General features: G+C 49.1%; 1 protein-coding gene across 2 annotated transcripts in view; it reads right to left on the reverse strand.

The window, feature by feature from the left end:
• Window positions 1-18876, reverse strand: part of LOC139464067 (protein ITPRID2-like) — an 80298-nt gene that overhangs the window by 33665 nt on the left and 27757 nt on the right. Inside the window, exons 1-4 of one of the 2 annotated variants that reach the window (XM_071245618.1) lie at window positions 15452-15524; window positions 10182-10736; window positions 9589-9670; window positions 9312-9364 (exon numbers count right to left, since the gene is read on the reverse strand). In XM_071245618.1, coding sequence (XP_071101719.1) covers window positions 9312-9364; window positions 9589-9670; window positions 10182-10736; window positions 15452-15524 — 763 coding nt within the window. Of the gene's footprint in view, window positions 1-9311; window positions 9365-9588; window positions 9671-10181; window positions 10737-15451; window positions 15525-18876 lie in introns of those variants that run through there. The other variant, XM_071245616.1, reaches the window with a different exon arrangement.

An 18876-nucleotide genomic window follows, 5' to 3' on the forward strand; every position in this document is an offset into this window, starting at 1 on the left:
GGAGGGACAGGGCGGGACAGGGCGGGACATGGAGGGACAGGGAGAGACAGGGAGGGACATGGAGGGACAGGGAGAGACAGGGCAGGACAGGGAGAGACATGGAGGGACAGGGAGAGACATGGAGGGACAGGGAGAGACAGGGCAGGACAGGGCGGGACATGGAGGGACAGGGCGGGACAGGGCGGGACATGGAGGGACAGGGAGAGACAGGGAGGGACATGGAGGGACAGGGAGAGACAGGGAGGGACATGGAGGGACAGGGCGGGACAGGGCGGGACATGGAGGGACAGGGAGAGACAGGGAGGGACATGGAGGGACAGGGAGAGACAGGGCAGGACAGGGAGAGACATGGAGGGACAGGGAGAGACATGGAGGGACAGGGAGAGACAGGGCGGGACAGGGAGAGACATGGAAGGACAGGGAGAGACATGGAGGGACAGGGAGAGACAGGGCAGGACAGGGAGAGACATGGAGGGACAGGGAGAGACATGGAGGGACAGGGAGAGACAGGGCGGGACAGGGCGGGACATGGAGGGACAGGGAGAGACAGGGAGGGACAGGGAGAGACAGGGAGGGACATGGAGGGACAGGGAGAGACAGGGAGGGACAGGGAGAGACAGGGAGGGACATGGAGGGACAGGGAGAGACAGGGAGGGACATGGAGGGACAGGGCGGGACAGGGCGGGACATGGAGGGACAGGGAGAGACAGGGAGGGACATGGAGGGACAGGGAGAGACAGGGCAGGACAGGGAGAGACATGGAGGGACAGGGAGAGACATGGAGGGACAGGGAGAGACAGGGCAGGACAGGGAGGGACAGGGAGAGACAGGGAGGGACATGGAGGGACAGGGAGGGACAGGGCAGGACAGGGAGAGACAGGGCAGGACAGGGAGGGACAGGGAGGGACAGGGCGGGACATGGAGGGACAGGGAGGGACATGGAGGGACAGGGAGGGACAGGGAGGGACATGGAGGGACAGGGAGAGACAGGGCGGGACAGGGAGGGACATGGAGGGACAGGGAGGGACAGGGAGGGACAGGGCGGGACAGGGAGAGACAGGGAGGGACATGGAGGGACAGGGCAGGACAGGGAGAGACAGGGAGGGACATGGAGGGACAGGGCAGGACAGGGAGAGACAGGGCGGGACAGGGAGAGACAGGGCGGGACAGGGCGGGACATGGAGGGACAGGGAGAGACAGGGAGGGACATGGAGGGACAGGGAGAGACAGGGCAGGACAGGGAGAGACATGGAGGGACAGGGCGGGACAGGGAGAGACAGGGAGGGACATGGAGGGACAGGGAGGGACAGGGCGGGACATGGAGGGACAGGGCAGGACAGGGAGAGACAGGGCAGGACAGGGAGGGACAGGGAGGGACAGGGCGGGACATGGAGGGACAGGGCGGGACAGGGAGAGACAGGGAGGGACATGGAGGGACAGGGCAGGACAGGGAGAGACAGGGCGGGACAGGGCGGGACAGGGAGAGACAGGGCAGGACAGGGAGAGACAGGGCGGGACAGGGCGGGACAGGGAGGGACATGGAGGGACAGGGCAGGACAGGGAGGGACAGGGAGAGACAGGGCGGGACAGGGAGGGACAGGGAGGGACATGGCGGGACAGGGAGAGACAGGGAGGGACAGGGAGGGACATGGAGGGACAGGGAGAGACAGGGAGAGACAGGGAGAGACAGGGAGGGACAGGGAGGGACAGGGAGGGACAGGGAGAGACAGGGCGGGACAGGGAGGGACAGGGAGAGACAGGGAGGGACAGGGAGAGACAGGGAGAGACAGGGAGGGACAGGGAGGGACATGGAGGGACAGGGAGAGACAGGGCGGGACAGGGAGGGACAGGGAGGGACAGGGCGGGACAGGGAGGGACAGGGAGAGACAGGGAGGGACAGGGAGGGACAGGGAGGGACAGGGCGGGACAGGGAGGGACAGGGAGAGACAGGGCAGGACAGGGCGGGACAGGGAGAGACAGGGAGGGACAGGGAGGGACAGGGAGGGACAGGGCGGGACAGGGAGGGACAGGGAGGGACAGGGCGGGACAGGGAGAGACAGGGCAGGACAGGGAGGGACAGGGAGGGACAGGGCGGGACAGGGAGAGACAGGGCAGGACAGGGAGGGACAGGGGGGGACAGGGCAGGACAGGGAGAGACAGGGCGGGACAGGGAGGGACAGGGAGGGACAGGGAGGGACAGGGAGAGACAGGGCAGGACAGGGAGGGACATGGAGGGACAGGGCGGGACAGGGAGAGACAGGGAGGGACAGGGCGGGACAGGGAGAGACAGGGCAGGACAGGGAGGGACAGGGAGGGACAGGGAGGGACAGGGCGGGACAGGGAGGGACAGGGAGGGACAGGGCGGGACAGGGAGAGACAGGGCAGGACAGGGAGGGACAGGGAGGGACAGGGAGGACAGAGAGAGACAGGGAGAGACACGGCGGGACAGGGCAGGACAGGGAGAGACAGGGCGGGACAGGGAGGGACAGGGAGGGACAGGGAGGGACAGGGCGGGACAGGGAGGGACAGGGAGGGACAGGGCGGGACAGGGAGAGACAGGGCAGGACAGGGAGGGACAGGGAGGGACAGGGCGGGACAGGGAGAGACAGGGCAGGACAGGGAGGGACAGGGGGGGACAGGGCAGGACAGGGAGAGACAGGGAGAGACAGGGAGGGACAGGGAGGGACAGGGAGAGACAGGGCAGGACAGGGAGGGACATGGAGGGAAAGGGCGGGACAGGGAGGGACAGGGAGGGACAGGGCGGGACAGGGAGAGACAGGGCAGGACAGGGAGGGACAGGGAGGGACAGGGAGGGACAGGGCGGGACAGGGAGGGACAGGGAGGGACAGGGCGGGACAGGGAGAGACAGGGCAGGACAGGGAGGGACAGGGAGGGACAGGGAGGACAGAGAGAGACAGGGAGAGACACGGCGGGACAGGGAGGGACAGGGAGGGACAGGGAGGGACAGGGCAGGACAGGGCGGGACAGGGAGAGACAGGGCAGGACAGGGAGAGACAGGGCGGGACAGGGAGGGACAGGGAGGGACAGGGCGGGACAGGGAGGGACAGGGAGGGACAGGGCGGGACAGGGAGAGACAGGGCAGGACAGGGAGGGACAGGGGGGGACAGGGCGGGACAGGGAGAGACAGGGCAGGACAGGGAGGGACAGGGGGGGACAGGGCAGGACAGGGAGAGACAGGGCGGGACAGGGAGGACAGAGAGGGACAGGGTGAGACAGGGCGGGACAGGGCAGGACAGGGAGGGACATGGAGGGACAGGGCGGGACAGGGAGAGACAGGGCAGGACAGGGAGGGACAGGGAGGGACAGGGCGGGACAGGGAGGGACAGGGCGGGACAGGGAGAGACAGGGAGGGACATGGAGGGACAGGGCAGGACAGGGCAGGACAGGGAGAGACAGGGCGGGACAGGGCAGGACAGGGAGGGACATGGAGGGACAGGGAGAGACAGGGCGGGACAGGGAGGGACAGGGAGAGACAGGGAGAGACAGGGAGGGACAGGGAGGGACAGGGAGAGACAGGGAGGGACAGGGAGAGACAGGGAGGGACATGGAGGGACAGGGAGAGACATCATGCCCATCGATCCACGCAATCGGGATACAATGAAATATATCAACCAAGTAAGTGAGCCTGACCACCCAATCCCGTTAGTCGCCTCTTAAGGCAAGCATGGATTGCTGAGGACCTATTCTAACACGGAGCACAGCTTTACGTCTGAGCACAACACTTATTATACTGTTAAGGCCAACAGGAGTATGCTCTGTACAACAGCATCTGCAGCACAGGACACTGAAGACTCATGCTTAGTCTCTGAAAATTTAATTGAAAAGGAGCCCCAGTGAGATGGGAAAATCAGAACCTGAGGAAAATCTAGACTTGCTTCATTTAGAGCTTTTGCATTACAGTACGAGCTGGGTGGAAGGGAAAATAACATGGTGCAGGGACTGTGAGACAGGCTAAGGAGACTGCTCAGTACAGCAGCCACCAACAGGGTTGTGTGCTACAAACAACTCAGATGAGGAGACAGCAAGCTACATTCATCTCATCATCATCACATCACCCGTGGTCTAGTGGACACAGCCTCTGCTCGGAAAGCAGAAGGTTGGTGGGGGTTCGATCCCATTGCTGTGTCACAGCAAAAGACATTATAAGATGGTCCTTGTTGCCTGGTGCTCGTCATCAATAGGATAAAACAAGGGTGGTTTGGCTCAGAGTCTGTGTCTGAGTAGGGTAGACATGTTCAGCTAGGTCATGGCATTAGTCCAGACACGTGCACACAAACACAGATACAGACACACACACTAATACAACTTATATGTTTGTGGCAACCTGTTCGTGTCATTGTCAGGACAATCACAGTATGACCCCGACTGGTTCAAGGAGTTGTGACACTGACGCCGCCCGGGGCTAAAGGGTGAACTGTAACAATGATATGCAGCCATCAAGGGCTGGTCAAGTGGCAGAGCTCTGTGGAAGAGTGTGGTGTTGATGAATAATTTACTTGGCATGAAGAGATACGTTTGTTATCTGATCAGCATGAGGAGGATGTGAGATTGTCAAGTACCTGTAAACAAGACCACACTTGATCCTGATACAGTGTGATAATGCCACGTGAGACAATGGAGGGACACAATGCCCAACAGGTAAGACAATGGAAGGACACAATGACCAACAGGTAAGACAATGGAGGGACACAATGACCAACAGGTAAGACAATGGAGGAACACAATGACCAACAGGTAAGACAATGGAAGGACACAATGACCAACAGGTAAGACAAAGGAGGGACACAATGACCAACAGGTAAGACAATGGAGGAACACAATGACCAACAGGTAAGACAATGGAGGGACACAATGACCAACAGGTAAAACAATGGAGGAACACAATGACCAACAGGTAAGACAATGGAGGGACACAATGACCAACAGGTAAAGCAATGGAGGAACACAATGACCAACGGTTTAGACAATGAAAGGACACAATGACCAACAGGTAAGACAATGGAGGGACACAATGATCAACAGGTAAGACAATGGAGGGACACAATGACCAACAGGTAAGACAATGGAAGGACACAATGACCTACAGGTAAGACAATGGAGGGACACAATGACCAACAGGTAAGACAATGGAGGGACACAATGACCAACAGGTAAGACAATGGAAGGACACAATGACCTACAGGTAAGACAATGGAGGGACACAATGACCAACAGGTAAGACAATGGAGGGACACAATGACCAACAGGTAAGACAATGGAAGGACACAATGGCCAACAGGTAAGACAATGGAGGGACACAATGACCTACAGGTAAGATAGTGGACACAATGACCAACAGGTAAGACAATGGAGGGACACAATGACCTACAGGTAAGACAATGGAGGGCCACAATGACCAACAGGTAAGACAATGGAGGGACACAATGACCAACAGGTAAGATAGTGGACACAATGACCAACAGGTAAGACAATGGAGGGACACAATGACCAACAGGTAAGACAATGGTGGGCCACAATGACCAACAGGTAAGACAATGGAGGGCCACAATGACCAACAGGTAAGACAATGGAGGGACACAATGACCAACAGGTAAGACAATGGAGGGCCACAATGACCAACAGTTAAGACAATGGAGGGACACAATGGCCAACAGGTAAGACAATGGAGGGACACAGTGACCAACAGGTAAGATAATGGACACAATGACCAACAGGTAAGACAATGGAGGGACACAATGACCAACAGGTAAGACAATGGAGGAACACAATGACCAACAGGTAAGACAATGGAGGGACACAATGACGGACAGGTAAGACAATGGAAGGACACAATGCCCTACAGGTAAGACAATGGAGGGACACAATGACCAACAGATAAGACAATGGAGGGACACAATGACCAACAGGTAAGACAATGGAAGGACACAATGCCCTACAGGTAAGACAATATTGGGACACAATGACCAACAGGTAAGACAATGGAGGGACACAATGACCAACAGGTAAGACAATGGAAGGACACAATGGCCAACAGGTAAGACAATGGAGGAACACAATGACCAACAGGTAAGACAATGGAGGGACACAATGACCAACAGGTAAGATAGTGGACACAATGACCTACAGGTAAGACAATGGAGGGCCACAATGACCTACAGGTAAGACAATGGAGGGCCACAATGACCTACAGGTAAGACAATTGAGGGCCACAATGACCAACAGGTAAGAACAACAAGTAAGGGTAGTACACTGTTCACATCAAGCTCATCTCCAGAGTTATCAGGCAGCATTGAAAATATACATGTTGACAATGCTTTATTATGGTTACTGTATATCTCCTGTCTGTCATGTCAAGATGTCTACACCTTCTGTACACACACACAACTCAAGGGAGACAATTCATCCAGGAATAGGACCCACATAACTTTCTGATATTTGCCATTTGATCCAGATCTTCTCGGGTCAACTCAGAAAGCCATGCCATCTCTGTTATATTAACTATGTATTCTCATGTATACTGAGAAGAAATGATTTCACGGTGGCAGGACTTGGCGATAACGTCGCTGATCAACAGTCGTGTTACAGTCATCTCATGAGGATGGTGTTAGTTTTAACTGGCTTCAGTTAACTTTTCCAGTTTTCAGATGTTGGCACAAAGGTGTAAAACATGTCATGTTTTCATTACTTTCACGGGAACATGGACACAATCTGGGACAAACACACCTGGTTGATGACTTCTTCTAAGTCCAGAGGATTTCATTCACTGCCAAACAATGCCCAGATGACATCATTTGTTCATAATGAAGATAATGCAATTATTTATTTTTTTTATTCCAAGATACTAGTCATGTTAGCATGGTTAGTAGGCTAAAAATTTAAAAGTTAATTTACTTAACACATAGTTTCCACAGAACTTCTACACACACATAAAGTTGATTCATTTAACACTATGTTTCCACAGAACGGTCCCACACACATAAAGTTGATTTAATTAACACATAGTTTCCACAGAACAGTCCCACACACATAAAGTTGATGTAATTAACACAAAGTTTCCACAGAATGGTCCCACACACATATAAAGTTGATTTAATTAACACAAAGTTTCCACAGAACAGTCCCACACACATAAAGTTGATTTAATTAACACAAAGTTTCCACAGAGCAGTTCCACACACATTCTGTTATAGGCAAATATTCCCACTTCAAAGAGATTGTATTAATATGTATTGTGAGTATACATTGTCAAACTATGTCCCTCTCTATCAGGACAGTGTCTAGCTGTGTCCATAGAAACCCTCTCTATCTGGACAGTGCCTAGTTGTGTCCACAGAAACCCTTTCTATCTGGACAGTGCTTAGCTGTGTCCACAGACACCCCCTCTATCTGGACAGTGCTTAGTTATGTCCATGGCAACCCTCTCTATCTGGACAGTGCCTAACTGTGTCCATGGCAACCCTCTCTATCTGGACAATGGATGGAGATGATCTATAGATCTGGGGAATGTGTGGGGGGACCAGCGGAAGGGAAAGAGGGGTGAGTGAGAAGCTGAGGGGGAGATTCCCCTGGTGATGGGGGTGACTGGCTCCCCACTGGACCCTGGAGATCAGCATGTATGTCCACTGTTACTGTTAATGTTAGAAACATCCGTGTTAGTGTACCAGGGTGAGATGTCAATAAGTCAATGGCACCTGCATGGTTCCCGTTCACCATGGCCTCCTCACACACCATGTTGCTGACACATACAGTGAAACCTTGCTAACTAAGACCTCACTAACTCAAAACTCACTAACTCAGACTTTGCTAACTCGCACCTTGCTAACTCAAACCTCACTTTCTCAGACCTTGCTAACTCACACCTTGCTAACTCAAATCTCACTTTCTCAGACCTTGCTAACTCAAACCTTGCTGACTAAAACCATTGCTGACTTAAACCTCACTAACTCAAATCTCACTAAGACCTTGCTAACTCAAACCTTGCTAACTCAGACCTCCCCAACTAAAACCACACTAACCTAAACCTCGCTAACTCTAATCTCACTCAATCAAACCTCGCTAACTCAACAATCTGTCTCTATTAATCCTTTAATGACCCTGATGAAGATGGATAAGGCAATATATCAGACGATGTATTTTCCAGGTTCCAAATATCAAACTACATCTTAATTTTTACCCTGAATGAGCCGTTCCATCGCCTGGCGGACACTGATAGATTGCTACCTGATAAGCTAGCTCCACCTCACACTAATTACCAAGGACTTTGCTACAGCTAGGATATTGCACATATTTGTTTGCAGCGGATATTAGGATCAACAGCCATCTTGCTCAGGATGAGAACATATATTTTCCTGGTGTCCAAGACTTTAAATTGAGAGGTTTCACTGTATGGTGTAAACTGACAGATGTGAACAGGACAAACCATGATAATCTACGGGTTTCATCATCATCAAAACAATTAATTCAGTTAAGTTACACGGCCCCCGATTGCAGGTGTAATGAGGTGCTCTCAGGGATTTATCTCGACCTGCTTTGAGGACCTTCAGCCCCAAGTCTGCAGCCTATGTTAGTACATATTCCCAAGTTACAATTAAACATTTCCCAATTCATGCTGCTATAACTACTGTTATGACTCTATAGAAGTGATTTGCAACACTCAAAATAGGGCCAGTATACAGGAGGAGGCCTTAATGCTTAGATTAACATTATTGCATTGAATGCATTGTTAAATTTGATGTTGAAATACCTATGAATTTAGGAAAATAAGAACTTGAAAAAGGATCCCAATTTTGAACAAAATAATGATACTTCTCCAGTGTCCCCGCCAAGGGCACTTAGTTCAAAATCGTAGATAAATCCCTGGCCTTGTGCAAACTAGGTTAGTAGCAACATGGAATTAAACAGGACATGGAAGTTAAAGGGGGAGTTCTCCTCTATACAAACCTGGAGAGAAACAACCTGAAGACAAAGTACTTCTTTAAGAAAACTGACAAACACGAGGACATAAACACTAGAATTGGATTACAGCAATGAGTTGGTGGTATCAAGTACTTAGCCTCACTGTCACAGACTTTGAACATCGTCTTCTTAAGGAAATCTGCTGGTATATCGGCTTTTCACAAAATACAAAATGCTACAAGATTTACAAAATATATTCTAATAGCAAAGGTTACCTAAGAGTTGAAAGCCATGCTAGACAGAACACCAGTCTGTAGCATATATATGTATATAGCATGTGCAGTCCGTGTATAGACATAAACCCCTCATCCAGAAAGACCAACAGCGCCACCTACCTTCACTTCCAAGGGGGAGGTCATCCACAAAGGCGTCGTCATCAGCCTTTGTCCTGAAACATTTAACATTCTTACACTTATTCTGTCCCAGTGTCTAGTCCTGAAATACATCTGAACCGATTGGTCATTCGGACACTCTAGGGAATGTGATCTCTAAGTTATTTTGGTAAAACTCGTGAACATCCTAAAAGAGTAATCAAGTTTTGTATTTTCATTCTGAGAAAGTCACTATTTTACCATGACAACTATGAGGATACTGCGACTGAGGAGAACTTACATTTCTGGCAACGGTTCGTCCACTTTAGGACTCAGGCTGTCCATCAGCTCCGTCCAGCTCTTGACCCCTTTCCCCATCATATCTGTAATGGGAAGGTCAACAGTGAGTGAGTGAGTGAGTGAGTGAGTGAGTGAGTGAGTGAGTGAGTGAGTGAGTTTAATGACATTTGAACAGTATTTCAATGTTTTCATGGCATACCAGCTGGTAGGTCAGGAAAGCTTGAAGTGATGTAAACATGAATACTTTGGTGAAACCCACAAGCACCATGATGGGAACCAGGCTATGAACCTGTGATCATGGAATGCTGTTTCAACTAAGGGACATAACTCTCCACAGACACCCTTGGAAAGGGTCACCTGTGGCCCAGGGATAGGAGTGAGTGAGTGAGTGAGTGAGAGAGTTTAATGCCGTTTTCAGCAAAATTCCAGCAATATCACGACTGGGGACAACAGAAATGAGCTTCACATTGTACCCATTTGAGGAATCGAACCCAGGTCTTCAGCTTGACAGCAAACACTTTAATCACTAGGCAACACCACCACCTTTGGGGATAGTTATGAGATCTTGATGTAGACGATCTCTACGCCAGTTACCTGATACAGATGGGGCCGACCTCTGACCTGCTCCAGATGGGGCTGACCTCTGACCTGGGCCTGCTGGTTTTGCAGCCCCATAGGGCCCGCCTGCTGTTCCTCCACCTTCCTTCATCGCTGCTTCGTGAGCCGCGCCCTCGACAGACACGCTCCGATCAACAGCCCGCTTCACTGCCATCGCATCACCATGGCAGACATCTTGGATCTCACAATCTCTGTTTCCATCTGTCACAAAGTCTGGGAGGTCTTCATCACTGCAGCAGGGCACTGTGACAGTTTCATCTTCTCGCGCTGCAACTCCTCGGCGACGTATAAAACGGAATCCTGAGAAATTTTGTTGAAAATGTCGCACTTGTGCTCGTAAGTAATCCCGTTTGTTTAACAAAGCCTTGACAAGTCGTCTGGAGTTGGAAGGTGTATTAGGCTCTCCAATTGGCTGTTCTGATTCAAGATCTGAAGTACCAGGCTCCTTGATTGGTTGGGCTACATACAAATCAGTTACAGCCTCTCTTTGGATGTTCTTGTTTCGATCAAAGTTGGCAGTTTCTTCAAAGTCTGGAAAACAAATAGCACCATGGAAACACATATTATACTATAAGAACAGCATATTCTACATTAATCCGTTATGTCAATTGCAGAAATAAACAATAGCATATATAGCAACATATTTTGATCTACAATTTTAACACTTCATAAGTGGAAGATCTGGTAATCATATCGTTTGACTCTAAACTCGCACACCTGCCTTGAACCTAATGTTTTGGTTTGGTAGTTAATCCTAGCAGAGCAACAAGTCAGTAGGTGATCCTCATGGTAAGTGCAGCTGGTTCAGGAAGGCAGGCTGGCATCTTGAGTCCAGTGACAACCATTGATGCTTGACCTGCTCTCAGCTGCACTACACCAGCATCTTCTGACATCTTATATATTCTTATCACATCACCTACACTGCAGCACTGATGGTACTCAATGTTTCAGACATTTCAGTCTCTACCACGAAATTGTCTAGTTAACACTACAAAGATAAGAATGTGTACAACACTAAAAGGATTACTGCAAAAGTGGTTCATTAAGCAAAGCAGGGAAATGGTTTCATGCTGCATCAAATGTTACTTTGGGGTAATAAGAAAATGCATTCTTGCAAAGCAATTACTGATTTTCTTGATTGATAGTTCTGGCATTCGTACAGGTAAGGTCAAGGCTGAAGCAAATGGTACTGTTGCTGTGAACATTTAGCACACAGTGTCAGCCATTTGTAGTGTAACTGCAGGAACAGCATGTGAAGAGTCACATATACAAGGTTTTCAAAACTGATGATATAACACATATTTCTAATTCTAGTGGGATATACAGGTGCTAGAGGTGGGATGTCCATGTTCTGGAGGAGGTGGGATGTACATGTTCTGGGGGTGGATATACATGTTCTGGAGGAGATGGGGTATACATGTTTTGGAGAAGGTGGGATATACATGTTCTGGAGGAGGTGGGATATACATGTTCTGGGGCCGGGATGTACATGTTCTGGAGGAGATGGGGTATACATGTTTTGGAGAAGGTGGGATATACATGATTTGGAGGAGGTGGGATATACATGTTCTGGGGCCGGGATGTACATGTTCTGGGGATGGGAGATACATGTTCTGGGGGTGGTATAGACATGTTCTGGAGGAGGTGGGACATACATGTTCTGGGGGTGGGGTATACAGTACAACACAGTACAAACTCCATTGACTACACATTTACAAATGATATGCTATTCCATGAACAGTTTGTCAAACATGACACAGCTTGTGTTGTCACGCCTGACACTGCCTTCAGGTCTGTACTTACACAGCAACCAGCAGAGATGGGTCACCCTGAGTGTTCCCTTGCAACACATACATGTAATAGATATGCCTAAAAACTGCATGTGTAAGGGATATGCCTACAAACTGCATGTGTAATGGATATACTTATAACTGCATGTGTTATGGATATGCCTCAAACTGCATGTGTAATAGATATGCCTAAAAACTGCATGTGTTATGGATATGCCTAAAACTGCATGTGTTACGGATATAGCTAAAAACTGCATGGGTTATGGATATGCCTAAAACTGCAAGTGTAATGGATATGCCTAAAAACTGCATGTGTTATGATATGCCTAAAACTGCATGTGTAATAGATATGCCTAAAAACAGCATGTGTTATGGATATGCCTCAAACTGCATGTGTTATGGATATAGCTAAAAACTGCATGTGTAATGGATATACCTAAAACAGCATGTGTAATGGATATACCTAAAACAGCATGTGTAATGGATATAGCTAAACAACTACAAGTTGCTTCATATCAGAGGCAATTCACACAACAGAACTATTTTGTCTGTACAGCTTTTATCACGGTCATAAAGCATTAACAAATACAATAGATCCCCCCTGCTGCCAGGACACACAAGAGCAGCCAATCCCCCACCCACCCACTCACACACACACCTCCTTCCTCGGTGTGCACCAGCAACAAAACACTTTCTACTTGTGTGAATTTCTTCAATCATTACCTTCTACTCAGGAAGTGTAGCTGTCAAAATTGGCTAATATATCAACGAACAAAACATCAATAAAGTAATAAATTAGTCTGACATTGACACAAAAGATGGATAATAAAACACCAAGATGCAACAAGTGCTTATCATTCTGTTCCATTCTCAGACACCTCTCAGCCACTAAGCTCCACAAATATGTAAGCAACAAGTATTTGAGAAAAACAATATCTTTCCCACATTATTTACCAATGCTAAGGGAATAAGTTGAATATCACAAAAATTGAATATCCTGAGAACATCCCTGCTCACCTGACAGGACAACTGAGATAGTCCCTGGTCCCTGACAGGATGACCGAGAGAGTCCCTGGTCATCTGACAGGACAATTGAGAGAGTCCCTGGTCATCTGACAGGATGACCGAGAGAGTCCCTGGTCATCTGACAGGACAACTGAGAGAGTCCCTGGTCCCTGACAGGATGACCGAGAGAGTCCCTGGTCATCTGACAGGACAATTGAGAGAGTCCCTGGTCCCTGACAGGATGACCAAGAGAGTCCCCGATCACCTGACAGGATGACCCAGAGAGTCCCTGGTCCCTGACAGGATGACTGAGAACGTCCCTGGTCACCTGACAGGACGACCCAGAGAGTCCCTGGTCATCTGACAGGATGACTGAGAGAGTCCCTGGTCATCTGACAGGACAACTGTGAGAGTCCCTGGTCCCTGATAGGACGACCCAGAGAGTCCTTGGTCACCTGACAGGATGACTGAGAGAGTCGCTGGTCATCTGACAGGACAACTGTGAGAGTCCCTGGTCCCTGATAGGACGACCCAGAGAGTCCCTGGTCCCTGACAGGATGACTGAGAGAGTCCCTGGTCCCTGACAGGACGACCCAGAGAGTCCCTGGTCACCTGACAGGATGACTGAGAGAGTCCCTTGTCATCTGAAAGGACAACTGAGGAAGTCCCTGGTCATCTGACAGGACGACCCAGAGAGTCCCTGGTCATCTGAAAGGACAACTGAGAGAGTCCCTGGTCATCTGACAGGACGACCCAGAGAGTCCCTGGTCATCTGACAGGACAACTGAGAGAGTCCCTGTTCATCTGACAGGATGACCCAGAGAGTCCCTGGTCATCTGACAGGACGACCCAGAGAGTCCCTGGTCATCTGACAGGACAACTGAGGGAGTCCCTGTTCATCTGACAGGACGACCCAGAGAGTCCCTGATCCCTGACAGGACGACCCTGAGAGTCCCTGATCCCTGACAGGACGACCCAGAGAGTCCCTGGTCACCTAACAGGACACCTGAGAGAGTCCCATGCTAGGAGGTGAACATATCCACTATTTTGCCAACCCCTATGGAACCCAGTGGAACAACTTTTATGGGTCCAACGCTACTAAACATAAATTGTCAAAGCAAGAGAATACCCACTCCAGATCATCCACAGAAACAGATTCTATTTGGCATGAAGGGAAAAACAGCTGTGAAAATTATCTGAATGGGCCACTGAAAATAATGTATGAACACACATATGGTCACAACCCATGACTATACCAAAAGATAGCAGGATCAGACTGCCATATCTCCCCTAATGAGAATCTAGTCTTGCCTCAGGCAAAACATTCCTCCAGTGTAATGACCCGCGGAATTGACTGCTGAAGCATGTATTCATACTCCCTGAACCAAGACATTATGACAACTATATGGCCATGAAAATATGTTATTTAAAAAAACTTTTTGAGTGCCTGAGATTTCGAATTCTTATGGACCTCCTCTGTGGTCTATTAGATGGGGGGCGGTCCGGTAGCCTAGTGGTTAAAGCGTTCGCTCGTCACGTCAAAGACCCGGGTTTGATTCCCGACAAAGGTACAATGTGTTAAGCCAATTTTCCAGTGTACCCCGCCATGATATTGCTGGAATATTGCTAAAAGCAGCGTAAAACCCATACTCACTCACTCACTCTATTACATGGGGCACTCGCCCAGAGAGCAGGAGGTTGGTGGTTTGATCCCCACGTCAAACCAAAAGTACATTAAAAGACAGTACTTGGTGCTAACCTGCCTTGCGCTCAGGCCAAAGTGATGAGGTCTCAGACGTTTACCACTTATCTACTTCAGTAACAACACACTTTTATAAGCCAGTATATGCCTTTTAAATACCATAGTGGTCACGTTTAAAATCAGAACAAAGTTCCGGGTGAAATTGACTGGGATTAAACACGAGAAGTCACAGCATGTGATATGCCTTCATGTGGAAGTTCATGACTGTATACGAGATATATTCCACCAAGATGTAGTTAAAGATATGTATTTCAGTGAAATAATAATCACACTTGTTTCGGACATTTTATCACTGCAAATAGCTGCAAGGTTGCAGATGTGGCATATGCAGTGATTACTAAATCACTTGTTTTTCCACTCTTTCAAGAAAGTGACTCTTCTTGCGCAATCTCTCCATAGAAACTACACCAGATCTAGCTCCACCTCCGGAATAAGTAACCCCCTCCTCCTAATCCCCCCCCCCCCCCCACACACACACACACACACAACACAGGCCATGCAATTAGCCTTTTATTATTTATACTTCTTATTTACAATACCACTGACATTGCAATATCCAAGTCACACAGACATCGTCGTCCCTGGTGATACAGACATGCTTGCATGTCATTGTGTTAATGTCATAGATTTCATGCATGTCACACACAAACCAGCTTGTTGTGGAACATCAGATCAAACAGATCACCTACCCCATTTCTTCTTTTTGTGTCTTCTAAAAGACAAAAAATAACTTCCCCGCTTCTTCTTTTTATCCATTATCATACAACATGTACAGTTTCTTACAGCATGTACAGTTTCTTACAGCAACATGTACAGTTTCTTACAGCAACATGTACAGTTTCTTACAGCAACATGTACAGTTTCTTACAGCAACATGTACAGTTTCTTACAGCAAACTGGGGGCAGTGTGGACACTGAGGAGTTCTTGTCCTATATCAATTGTTTGCTCAGCCTAATTCACAGAACGCGGTCACTGTGTGTAAGGCCAGGACCGCGTTGTTCACGTTCCAATTATTAATGTTATTTAGACATCCTATCCAGGTATTCAATGTCATGTGTGGCTTACACCAAATGCCCAACCATTATGTCCACTGGCTCCAGTGAAAGCAGAGTTACCTCCCCGCGTCCACTCCTCCACAGACTCAGTACTTGCTGTTAACAGTCATGCATGCTGCGTCCAGCCCTCCTCCACAGACTCAGTACTTGCTGTTAACAGTCATGCATGCTGTGTCCAGCCCTCCCCCACAGACTCAGTACTTGCTGTTAACAGTCATGCATGCTGCGTCCAGCCCTCCTCCACAGACTCAGTACTTGCTGTTAACAGTCATGCATGCTGTGTCCAGCCCTCCTCCACAGGCTCAGTACTTGCTGTTAACAGTCATGCATGCTGTGTCCAGCCCTCCTCCACAGACTCAGTACTTGCTGTTAACAGTCATGCATGCTGTGTCCACTCCTCCACAGACTCAGTACTTGCTGTTAACAGTCATGCATGCTGTGTCCAGCCCTCCCCCACAGACTCAGTACTTGCTGTTAACAGTCATGCATGCTGTGTCCACTCCACAGACTCAGTACTTGCTGTTAACAGTCATGCATGCTGCGTCCAGCCCTCCTCCACAGGCTCAGTACTTGCTGTTAACCGTCATGCATGCTGTGTCCACTCCACAGGCTCAGTACTTGCTGTTAACAGTCATGTATGCTGCATCCAGCCCTCCTCCACAGACTCAGTACTTGCTGTTAACAGTCATGCATGCTGTGTCCAGCCTTCCCCCACAGACTCAGTATTTGCTGTTAACCGTCATGCATGCTGTGTCCAGCAATCCCCCACAGACTCAGTACTTGCTGTTAACAGTCATGCATGCTGCGTCCAGCCCTCCTCCACAGGCTCAGTACTTGCTGTTAACAGTCATGCATGCTGCGTCCAGCCCTCCTCCACAGGCTCAGTACTTGCTGTTAACAGTCATGCATGCTGTGTCCAGCCCTCCTCCACAGGCTCAGTACTTGCTGTTAACAGTCATGCATGCTGCGTCCAGCCCTCCTCCACAGGCTCAGTACTTGCTGTTAACAGTCATGCATGCTGCGTCCAGCCCTCCTCCACAGGCTCAGTACTTGCTGTTAACAGTCATGCATGCTGTGTCCACTCCAAAGGCTCAGTACTTGCTGTTAACAGTCATGTATGCTGCATCCAGCCCTCCTCCACAGACTCAGTACTTGCTGTTAACAGTCATGTATGCTGCATCCAGCCCTCCTCCACAGACTCAGTACTTGCTGTTAACAGTCATGCATGCTGTGTCCAGCCCTCCTCCACAGACTCAGTACTTGCTGTTAACAGTCATGCATGCTGCATCCAGCCCTCCTCCACAGACTCAGTACTTGCTGTTAACAGTCATGCATGCTGTGTCCAGCCCTCCCCCACAGACTCAGTACTTGCTGTTAACAGTCATGCATGCTGCATCCAGCCCTCCTCCACAGACTCAGTACTTGCTGTTAACAGTCATGCATGCTGTGTCCAGCCCTCCCCCACAGACTCAGTACTTGCTGTTAACAGTCATGCATGCTGTGTCCAGCCTTCCTCCACAGACTCAGTACTTGCTGTTAACAGTCATGCATGCTGTGTCCAGCCCTCCCCCACAGACTCAGTACTTGCTGTTAACAGTCATGCATGCTGTGTCCAGCCTTCCCCCACAGACTCAGTACTTGCTGTTAACAGTCATGCATGCTGTGTCCAGCCCTCCTCCACAGACTCAGTACTTGCTGTTAACAGTCATGCATGCTGTGTCCAGCCCTCCTCCACAGACTCAGTACTTGCTGTTAACAGTCATGCATGCTGTGTCCATTCTTCCACAGACTCAGTACTTGCTGTTAACAGTCATAATGCTGTGTCCAGCCCTCCTCCACAGACTCAGTACTTGCTGTTAACAGTCATGCATGCTGTGTCCAGCCCTCCTCCATACTCAGTACTTGCTGTTAACAGTCATGCATGCTGCATCCAGCCCTTGTCCACAGAGCCTGGTATCAGTAATACAGTTAACTTCTCAAGGATTTAACCAACATACCTCCAGTCAAATAAGACTTGCTGATTGAACTCAAGAGGCAGTGTGTCCTCAAACTAATAATTTGTAATGTGTGTAGTTATCATTATTTTGGAGTCACTTATAGGTTTGTGTTTGAGGGTGACGGGCCTAGGGGAATGGTATGGGGGAGGGGGGGGACTTGCATATATCTCAAAGGCTGCCTGGAACTGTACAATGTTTCAAAACTGTGATCAGTGATCTAACTGACACCATCTCAACAAACCACCCTAACTGTCAGAGACTTGAATCCAGGAACAATAAGCACGACCATCACAGCTACTACTATCAAACAGAGCACAGAGGGACACTGAGGTGGTTGACATCCCACGTACAATGGCTGACACTCACCAGGTTAATCCTTAATACTGTGAACAGATGTCCTCACTCTACCCACTCATGAAGCACAGTGTAACAGGACACAAGGCAGTTTCATGTTGAAATAAGAACTTACCTCTCTGTTTAGAGAACAAAATCAGTTTCACATAACATGATGAAAATTAATTCATCTCACCCGTTGCATTGTAAAAGTTAAGAATAATACATGTAAAAATGATTTACCCATTGATGACAATATAACAGGTTTTATATGAGATAAAAACCAATTCATCTCAGCAGTTTCATAATAAAAGTAAGATATACACTGAAATAAGAGATATACCTCCACAGCTTCCAGATCATTCCCCAATATCTTCCAAGCGATAACCCTACTCCTCCCAGCATGGTGAAATGAGCCCAGTGAGCGTGTGTGAGTCAGCCGGCGACACACCCCCCCATCACAGATCCATAAATCCCCCCGTCAGCCCGGTGACACTTACAGTCGTAGTACATACACTGCAATATTTACATACACATAAATCCTGGGATGTTTTTATAACATACTTGAGCAAGGACTAACCACTTTCCATTATCCCGACTGACTGGTTGGGACACACATCGTGATGACAGGGCCATATTATTGGTCACATGAACATGATCAAGACCATCTTGCTGGATACATCTGGACGTGCACTAGGGAGCCTTACATTGGAAATGAAACAAACAGT

This window comes from Haliotis cracherodii, unplaced genomic scaffold (genome assembly GCF_022045235.1).
Source record: "Haliotis cracherodii isolate W230 unplaced genomic scaffold, xgHalCrac1.p SCAF_16, whole genome shotgun sequence".
Taxonomy (NCBI): domain Eukaryota; kingdom Metazoa; phylum Mollusca; class Gastropoda; order Lepetellida; family Haliotidae; genus Haliotis; species Haliotis cracherodii.